The sequence below is a fragment of the Megalops cyprinoides genome, chromosome 10 (genome assembly GCF_013368585.1).
Source record: "Megalops cyprinoides isolate fMegCyp1 chromosome 10, fMegCyp1.pri, whole genome shotgun sequence".
Classification (NCBI taxonomy): Eukaryota; Metazoa; Chordata; class Actinopteri; order Elopiformes; family Megalopidae; genus Megalops; species Megalops cyprinoides.
In genome coordinates, this window is record NC_050592.1 from 2,574,527 (window position 1) to 2,584,622 (window position 10,096).

General features: G+C 42.7%; 1 protein-coding gene across 1 annotated transcript; it reads right to left on the minus strand.

Annotated features, from left to right (window-relative positions):
* Positions 1 to 1,575: 1,575 nt before the first annotated feature.
* mrps15 (mitochondrial ribosomal protein S15) lies at positions 1,576 to 9,239 on the minus strand. Its single transcript, XM_036539322.1, has 8 exons — positions 8,962 to 9,239; positions 4,979 to 5,041; positions 4,706 to 4,781; positions 3,669 to 3,717; positions 3,230 to 3,314; positions 3,052 to 3,110; positions 2,708 to 2,899; positions 1,576 to 1,798 (listed from the first exon to the last, which is right to left on the minus strand). The coding sequence occupies exons 1-8, from the start codon at positions 9,149 to 9,151 to the stop codon at positions 1,676 to 1,678; spliced, it is 837 nt and encodes a 278-aa protein (XP_036395215.1). The 5' UTR covers positions 9,152 to 9,239; the 3' UTR covers positions 1,576 to 1,675.
* Between the last annotated feature and the right edge of the window lie 857 nt (positions 9,240 to 10,096).

Here is a 10,096-nt window from a genome sequence, read left to right on the forward strand (position 1 = left end):
GCAGATTTCAAAGGAAATGCAAACTCTGCTGCACCTCTCAACTGCAAAGCAAACTTTCCTTTTGACTAAACAGCACTGCTCTGTCATCTTTACTCTTAAACTTGTATTTCTCTGCACATAAAGCTCATTTAGAGAAAAATGTAACCCTTTTAGATGGTATAGCAAGCACATTTATAAAATGAATAGCTCCATAAGACCAAGGGAGTTAATAAAGTCTGAAGGAATTGCGAAAGTTTTTCAAAAAATCTTATTTATGATAAATCTGAGCAGCAGTTTCTCTGCAATGATCCACAATTCTTTTCAAATCTCATTCTCAAAGAAAGCAATCTGTTTGCACCATTATTCAAATGCAGAGAATGTGAGACAGCATTCTACTCTTCCTCTATTACAAAAAAAAAAACAAAATACCCCAAACTTTTACATATATGAAACTCTGATCTGTCAAAATCACAAGCAACTGTATGAATATGCCAAAAACATGGCTACTATTCATAGCAATTGTAGTATTTAAGCACTACCTTTAACAGTTGGAGGTAAAAACGCCAAATCAAGAGCTTGAGGGGAAGAACCCTTCACTTACCGAGCACATCAGCTGCACTGGCCCTCTTAAGATCTGAATCAGGACTTCAACAGGAAGTTTCATCACACATTAGCGTTGCACAGAGGTGGTTACTCACTGCGTTCTTTTTTTTCCGATGAAGGTCAACACTCAATCTACAGATAACCAGAGACCTGCACAAAGAGATGCGTGTAAAGCGCTCAGTGGGTGGGCTGCTACATGGTCATTTTAGAGTAAATGTAACACAAAAGTAACACAAGTACTGTGACTGCTCTGTTAGTCTGGCAGTGAAAGACAGCTAGATTGATCTTACATATTAGATATTAATCGCCATTATGTGCATCCTAAAAAGCATATTGAATTCTGGGAAGATGAATTATAACTCTGCTATCATGACACTTACACATCTGTTTTAACCACAGCCTCAAAATTTGAAGACTTGCTTTTCCGGAGACCGCAAATGGCTGCCGATTGTTGCATTAGATTAAAATGCCTTATCTACAATATGAGCAATATGAAAAACAGGGCGTGGGCAAACACAGAATCTGTAAAAAGGACAGATAAAATTACATGTATATGTATATGTGTGTAAAACCATACATATCTGAATTACTGTACCTTTGTGGCACAGCCCTTGTCTAATAAACAATTCTTCACATTCCACGTGAATGAAAACAACAGAGAAAGGAATTGGAAAACTTTTATTAATGTCATGTATGATGGATTTGCGCAATTTGTCCATACAGTGAAAAGCTGTAGTCCACTTCTGTTGATGTTGAAAAGTACAAGTTAATGTTGGTTTGTCCTGACATGGTTTATGATGCAACACAATACATCAGACACCTGACTGCTGTTGAACAAACTCAGTGGGGGAAAAAAAAAAGATATTCTAGATATTAGAACTGTGCTGGTCAGAAAAAGTACAGGTCAAAAATAAAATAAGTGAGACATATAAAAAGTAACGGGGGGGGGAATAAGAGCTTCACGGAGGGGGGGGGGGGGGGGACAGCCTGTGTCAGTAAAGCATGCTGTTTGTTTCTTGTCTGTGGCTTCTTCCCACTGAAGCAGCCGTGACCAGACATAACCAATCAGTTCAGAGTGCTGGAGTATCCATCCTCATGCTGCACTTTCTGGGACTTCAGCAGGCAACTTCTCGGCTGTTTCTGCCTTTGTAGCGGCGGCCGCCTGTCTCATTCTCAGCCTCTGCTCTTTCTTCCGCTTCTGAACCTCCTTAAACACCTGAGGAGAGAAAGAGGTATCTGTCACCTCACCACAATCCACACTCAACACAGGAGCTTTCTGTGCAAAAGCCAGCCCGGCTAACGCATGACAAAACCCACATCTCGTCGCTTTGAAAGTACCAGTGTGGAGTTTTAGTGGTGACGAGCACTGATCTGATACATGCATGAATTTAAACACCACTACTGTTGGTTATACTGAAAACATTCAAGTAATGTAGCTTGCCTGTAGGCACAAAAGCGGTGATGAGGAGAGTTCTTCACACTTAGGTCAAAAGGCAATCATTAATCAATAAAGAGTCAAAGAGTTGTGGGTCTGGATAATGGCTCACACATCAAGGGCTACTGAATAAGAAAGTTTTCTGTCTGAATAAAATAGTTTGTAAGTGTGGACAGCACCCTGTGCTGTACAGCTTTAGCTGAAGGAGTTTCATATTCTGATTTTACTGTGCTCTCTTATGGAAATCCGTTCTAATGGTGATCAGCCAAGAGAGTAACGGGACTAGAGTATGTTCAGTTCAGTGCTCATTTGTAGAAGTTGTAGAAGTTATCCCTTATGTGAATCCAAGGTGCGTACACTGCAAAGCTAGGAATACCCACTGGCAGCACCTCATACCTGTGCCATGGTGCCATGAGCCGTGAACACTTAATCTACTGGACGATATCAGACAGCAACAGCATTAGCTGACGGAGTGGGGCCTGATGACGGCTCAGGTGCTGACAGTGTAGCATAGTGGTTAAGGAGCAGGACTCGTAACTGAAAGGTTGCCAGTTTGATTCCCAGTGGGTCACTGCTACTGTACCCTTGGGCAAGGTACCCACAATGGATAACATTGGAAAAAAAAAAGAACTGTAACTGATGTAAGTCGCTCCTGCTAAATGCTAATGTAAGGTAATGTGCCCTCAGTACCTTGATGCAGAGGGCCTTCTTGGCCAGCCAGCGCCGGGTCACCTTCCTGTAGTACTCGGGGGGGAAGGTGTAGGTGATATCCAGCTGCTGGCAGACGTGCTCGAAGGTGTCGTAGCGTGTCCGGCGCAGGTACTTAAGCAGCTTCTTCCTCCGGTCTATGGCCATCAGCATCCGCCTCTTGTTGGCTTTGTCCTACCGTGACACACAACCACAGAGGCCAGAGGTCAGAGGTCAGAGGTTGCTGCTTGCCGCAGAGATGCAAACCGAGCATGAGCCACACTGCCATTCGCGATTCACGCAGCCAAGCGACTCGATATTTAGTCCCTCCGCCCCCCTCCGCTCACCTTGGGGTGTTTCTGCAGGTGCTCCCGGTAATTCCGGATTCGCGCAGTCAGAAGGGCCACTGAAATCAAAACCGAAAGATTTGCATCCCATTACACACCCCTGATGGACAGCCTCCATACCGGTCTCCATACCAGGCCAGAGTGCTCCTCTTTATCCCCTGTCACCATGGGAACCTACCCTTCACCTCAGTTGAGCTGTGGTCATTTTCATGCCTCCTTACTTTGGCCACCAGCTGTTCTTTTTTCACGGTCAGTTTCTCCTTCTGATGATTGAAAACACAAGACCCACTTGGTGACGTAACATTACATTTCGTTGGATCCAGAGCGACTGCCATAGCTTATGTATCATCCATTTATACAGCTCGATGTTTACTGTGGGCAGGTCAGGTCAATTCCCTTCCTCAAATGAACAGCGTTCCACAGCAGATATACATACAGAGATTGGGAATTTTTATATATATATATATATATATATATATATGTATGTATGTGTGTGTGTGTGGATGGATATGTATTTCCAGTCGTATTTAGATGATACAAGGTAGAGTTGCAGGTAGCGATAAATTGAAGGTAAATTCATGTGCATTTAATTGTAACTGAGTAATTTAGGGGCTTACGTGGCTTGCTAGCTCCAGTGTTAAGAGCCTCCTGACCACGTCGTCCGTGCTGAAAAGAGAAGAATTTCAACTGCATTGACAATTCAGGCATGACGCAGCTGTGAAAGGCAACACTGAGGTGCATATAACTGTGGTGCGGTTTTGATCCCAACAAAACAAAAGCACACACCTGAAACAGATGTTTGTTGCTGTATCAGGTGTATCAGGAATGGTCTGGATTCACACGTACAAAGAGCTCATTCTAACAAAGCACTAACCAAATAGGTCTGTCATTAAAATTACTGATGTCAAACTGAAGCAAAGTTACAACAAGTTAAGTTACACAATGTTTCCTGTATTCCTTCATGTACACTAGCCCTGAGTTTTCCTATATGATTCTAATGTGTACAAGGAAACTGAACTCGATTTCCTTGAGCTTGAGACCTGCCTCAGAAACTCAGTTTAATGTTGGCTTTGCAAATGAAAGTCTGTGGTTGTCTTCAAGCTGTTACATTAATGCCAAGGTGTGAATTTGTATGAGCGCAAAACATGCATGACAGCTGCAACTGGCGTGGAGGCATGGGTGGTTCTGTTCCCCTTCACATCTTCCTCTTTAGAGAGCAAACATGAGAGCTCCTCTCCTGCAGTAACTCGCTAATGTCGGGCGCTATTCTGTGATTCCAATGCCTTGCTCATTGCTTATGACGATAAGATTCATGCAACCATATAACACATTAGACTACTAGAATGGCACAGTACTCACTCTAAACCCTCTCTAAAACACACAAGTGACATCATACAATAATGCAATCAACAGGTGGTCAATACGTTAACTTACATCACAATAATGTAATAAGCATGTGTAAAATGTCAAAATAAAAGTGTTCGTGTGGTGATCTGCAGGTGTCAGAGTAAAAGCTGCAATGCTATCTGCATCATTCGGGAAGACGAGAGAGAGCGCTGGGGATTCCATTCTAATTCTCAGTGCCTGTGAACGCTCGCCGAGACGGACTTTAGGCCTTTAGGCTGAAAAGTGAGAGGCAAAGACGCAAACTCACGTCTGCGCCAGAGGGACCGGGGTGTACTCCTTCTTCAGCAAGGTCGGGGGGAGATCATCCAGCTGACTCTGAATCTCTGATAAAACAGAAAATATCAGAATATCAGCACCCTGAGGGGGGAGTCACCAAGCTCAAACACCCTCCCTTTGTCTACCCCATTTACACAGGGCATTCAACGCGACATGCCGCTTCCAGCACACGTCAAACCCGGGATTCTAGGGAGGATGTGCATGCTCCCTTTCAGCAATAGACCAATTCTCCATCATAACTCACCTGCCTTTCTTCTCGTGGCTCTGGCATAGTGTCTCACTGCTTGCACAGCAAAGCTCCCATCACCTGTCGAAATACAGGTGACATATAAAAACACACAATAAACATAAAAAAAAAAACCCCAAAGGAGACGAATTTACTGCACAGTGGAGAATTCAGGGGTGAAATTATATCCTGACACAGACTCTTTGTTTCACAGAATCTCAAAATTTCAAAACACAACTCTGCTTGCATTTAGCTCGAAACAAACGTTGCCATTTTCTGTACTTCAGCTCGGTAAAAATGCATTCGGCCCTGTGTGCTGTACTTGGCTGTTGCACGTTCTTGTACGGTGTGCTACACAGCTGAACATGGGAGTGTAACAGCAGCAAAAGTAACACAGTAAAGTGGGGATCCCTGGGGCTTCCACAGGCTTCGTGTGGACGCTGTGCACGCATCTGCACACCCGACCATGCACGCTACGGAAGCAGAGGGGGCAGCTGGGTTTGCAGGGCGCCTGTAGCAGCCAGCAAAGAGACGCTATGGTGAGAGCACAGCTGACACTTTGGGCTGGTGGGGGGAGGAAGCCAACTCGCTGGTTTCCCACATCCTCTTGACACACTAAGAGAGCATCTTCCCACCCCTGAGAAACGCAAGCATTTTTTTTCTGGGTAAAATCTTCCATTGCAACACATATCCGCTTATGAAAAAAGTAACAGGTTGGTTTCCTGCTCAAATTGATATGTCTCACGTCAGCAAACAACACCGGAGGGCAAAGTGACTCTGAGGAGTTTCGGTTTGATAACGCAGCAACATCCACCAGGGCGATCAGTCTTCTAGCTAATTTATACACTAGATTTTAAAATACAGGAATCTGGACTTTTCAGGCTTGGCAATGCACTTAACTGTAATTCCTAGAGTTTTACATTTACATTTACATTTAGCTGCTTAGCAGATGCTACTACCCAAAGCGACTTACATAGGCTGCAATTTTTACATGTTATCCATTTATACAGCTGGATATTTACTGTGGCAATTCTGGTTAAGTACCTTGCCCAAGGGTACAACAGCAGTGCCCGAGCAGGGAATTGACCCAGCAACCTTTGGGTTACAGCCCTACTCCTCACCACTACACCACACTGCTACTACATTAATTACAACTGTATGCACAATCTTTTAACTGTAAAAATGTTTTTTTTTTTCTTTCCCATCTTACCAGTTTGACTCAAAAGCTGGAACATATGGGGTCAATGACAGGACACTCCATCACCCACATGTGCTACTACAACATTACATTGACCCGTGTGCTCCACTTACCCTCTGAAGCTGGGCTTTAAAAATGTACATGGCCACATCCCAGCAGGCCCCCCAACCCACTGCTTCTGGGCCTGTTTTCGTGAGGAGTTTAAGGTTTTAGTTTTAAATACAGAGCCACAACAAGGCAAACAAGGCTGCAGAAGGGTTTTTGTTCTTTTTGACACAAAAAATCCAAACCTGCAGATGCCTGATTGCAATTTTCAGCACCTCGTCTCACAGAGTTTACGTTGAGAGAAGAGCGGGGGAACTACCTTTTTAAGTGTGGTCACACTCAGTTTGGGCTGAGCGGTTACGTTCAGCTCTGCGCTGTGTTTTTAACATTGGACAGCTCACCAGGAGAAACAAGGTTTATTCTCTGAGCCGACTGTCTTGTTGCCTATAATTTATGGTTGAGTCTGTGGCAGCCTTTAAGATGATGATCACCCACTTTCAGTCTCACAGACAGCCACACAGCTACCTTTAGCTCAGATGTGGAGGCCCTGATGAGCTTCAAGAGCAGGGAAAGAGTGCAAAGCCTAGTTTTTGGGAGTCACAACAGTAAAGTCTCCATATAGGGACACAGACACAGAGTGGGTTACTGAGGTAGAATGGTGCTAGGTCAGCAAGAGAATGCAAGCCCTTACATCAAAGACCAAATTATTAGACAAAGTTTGCCACCTTGGCAAAAAAAAAACCCTGCAGCCAGCCCTGAATAGCATCACAGAGAACAGACAGAAATGATGCTACATGAAATATATTACGATGCTATCACCTTACGGTAATTCTGGATATTTTTGGATAATATCTAATAATTCAAAGATCTGGTGTGATGGATATCACTGAATGTGACACAGCTCTTGGTGTATAAAAACTATAACCCAGTACAAGGGTAGCAAGGCATTTTTTTTGCTTCATATTGGCATTCGTTTTAAAATTTTGTAATTTCAATTTGAATCCTCAGCACATATTCATTACTGTATCCAGGCTTTGGCCAGTAAGAAGGCACCATAATGTGAGAAATAGCCTGGTTGCCTCTGACTTCCTCAACGCATAACATATACCAAGTGTACAAGTGAACGAGATCCAGATCCCTTCATCAAGCAAGATTACAATCCACAGTAATAAAATAATTTCTGCATAGCTACATTGCTAACCATGTGGAGACCGTTCCTTAACTGTTCCATAGTCAAATGCTGCATGAGAGCCTTTGTTCTTAAGATCTTAAATCCATTTTGACAGCTCTCATAGTAATACATAATCTACTATTCCAATATTAATCTATTATTCTATTAATCTGGTTCATTCCCAACTCTCAGCTGAAGACAAGTGTTCAAGTTCATGTATAAACATAAGAAAATTCTTTAGTTAATAATGTAACCATAACTGAAACCAAGAGTCAATTTTGCTGCTCTCATCAAAGTTGGTGAAGGAGAGAACAATGTTAAAAGAAGGAAGTATGGACTGTTGGTAAAATCAAAATCCCCCTTTAAAAAAGGGGGATTTTGGCAGAAACCACCGCACACAATAACGCTGTCCTCCCTCACAATAACAATACAATGAGTGAGAGAAGTTTTAGTACTAAATGTATAAAATCACTTCATATCGGGCCAGTAACCAGTACTGTATAAATCGCTATTTCTACAGACAACAAACTAACTGCATTTCTACTGTTGTCTGCGCAATGTCCAAAATCATTGCTGTAGCACCGGTGCAACATAGTTTTGTGCTAAATAATAAAACATTTTCATATCCTTTAACCTTTAACTGATTAGTGATATTATTAGGCTATCTCTTTGGTCACCCTAAGAATAAATCCAATCGGTAAACCCTCCCCCCCCCCCCCCCCCCAAAAAAAAAAAAACTGGCTTGGTGGATCACGTTATGGGTAGTTTCCCGTCGTCTATTTTGCAATATTGACTAATGTTACTTCAGTCTACCAGAAAATATTGTGGTATACCAGCACGCAAGATAGAGCCGGAGTCGGCCATCTGCGTAGTCGCGTTGCTTCAGCCCACGTTTGCGCTGTAAGCGCTACGATAAACACTACAGGAAGAGAGAACTATGCCATCGCTGATCAGGGCTAACACACAGGGACAGATGGAGGCAGATCTAGTTGGTTTATATGGAATCTTTACATAGCTAATACGGTCAATACGGAATCAATGAAAAAAATTGTCTGGCCTTGGATTAGATTAATTTCGGCTGGTCCTCTTGATTTGGCCAAAGGTCAGTATAGACTTTAAGGTCACGTGTTGCAGCTCTCGGATACATCAGTGGTACTGTAATTATTCTGTAACGTTTGGTAGCTAATTTTTTAGGCCAGCCAGCTTCGTATGCGGCCGTTTTCTCGTCTGCAGAACGCAGCTCGGGTTCCTGGCTTTTACAAATAACGTTAATGTAGAGTTTTTACAGTTACATGATTACATTTTTTTTCAAATATTCTAGTATTGGACAGGGAGTTATTTAATTCAGTGATCAACTTTAATTAAAAATTAATTAGTAAATCAACAAAACAATACTATTTGAATATTTAGCTAACAGTCCTTATCGAGTCTGCAGTTGTCTTGCACAGCATAGTAGCTGGTAACATGTTTACGATGACCCAGCATCTGTACGTAAGGAATACATGACGTCTGACTTTCATTCACCGATCTAGCGTAAATAGCCATACAGCTAGCTACATAATGAATTTCTTTCTGAAAAACACGTACCTTTCACCTCTTCAGAATCTGAAGCCCATCTATTATGAAAGCAACTTGTTAAAGGTCGCACAGGTAACGCCACTGTGCGAAAAGCACCGTGTTTAGAGACAATCTCCGCACAGTTCAGCTTCTTGCTGGAAACAGCGCTGCTTTCCCGCAGAACGGAAGATGCGGATTTCAAAGCGCACCTTAGAATCATCCTGACGCGTAATAAATACCAATAATCTACCTTTTCAAATCTGGAGATACATATGGCATACAAAATGTCATGTCTCCTACAAGGGGCTCGCCATTTTGACCAGACCTAACTATCAGAACTAACGTGTCTGCACCAGCGTCAAAGGAAAACCAATCTATTCCAGATCAGCTTTCCCTCGATACTCGGGTACTCGATGAGTGAAACGTTAAACAATAAACATGGTTGAGCGTGAAAAAGGGAAGCCTATATCCATATTTTCTCCCTCCACACATTGTAGCCCTTGTAAAGCCACTGAGAAAACTGTACGTAAGTCTCACACATATGCTGGTACCGTTTAACTGTGAATCTAATATTGGTCAATGCATTCCCACAGATGCCGAAGTGTCGTCAACCCACGCCATCTGGTGGTGACGACGCGCACCGCTACGACGCTATACAGCTGGATATTTACTGAGGCAAGACGTTGTTGTACATGAACGAGTTTGCAGCTTTTGGCCATTCGAGTCTAAAATTATTCGGGTTTTTTTTTTTACAGTGGCGATTGTTTCTTGTAAGTATAGCTGAACTGAGGTGTGTTCAGTACTAACAAACTTTGCAAGTACTGCATGAGAGAATTGATTATTGCTAGCATATAGATATCTCACTGGCAATTTAGGGTCAGGGTTAGGGTGTGATTTTTCATAAAATTTCCAAAAACGAAACAAACAGTCCTTTCACAAGAAATACGTTTTTCTGGTTCTACATAACATTAGATTTATTCAGACCTTCCAGTTCTTTCATGCAGTAGTAGCTGGAAATCACGTCCTATCGGTTCTCAGGAAATTACGAAATCCTAAAGCCACCAAACCCCAGTCTGCCAATGCAGAAGACAGTAACATTACCACATTCTAGAGCACAGTTACATTACCACATTCTAGAGCACAGTTACATTACCACATTCTAGAG

What these genes read in the sequence shown, in the direction of transcription:
- mrps15 (XM_036539322.1), bottom strand. Translation starts at nt 9,151, where the DNA reads ATGATTCTAAGGTGCGCTTTGAAATCCGCATCTTCCGTTCTGCGGGAA. An exon ending in AGATTCTGAAGAGGTGAAAG is followed by an intron (nt 5,042 to 8,961) that starts GTACGTGTTTTT and finishes GTATTTCGACAG; the next exon opens with GTGATGGGAGCTTTGCTGTG. An exon ending in ACCTGCAGAAACACCCCAAG is followed by an intron (nt 2,900 to 3,051) that starts GTGAGCGGAGGG and finishes GTGTCACGGTAG; the next exon opens with GACAAAGCCAACAAGAGGCG.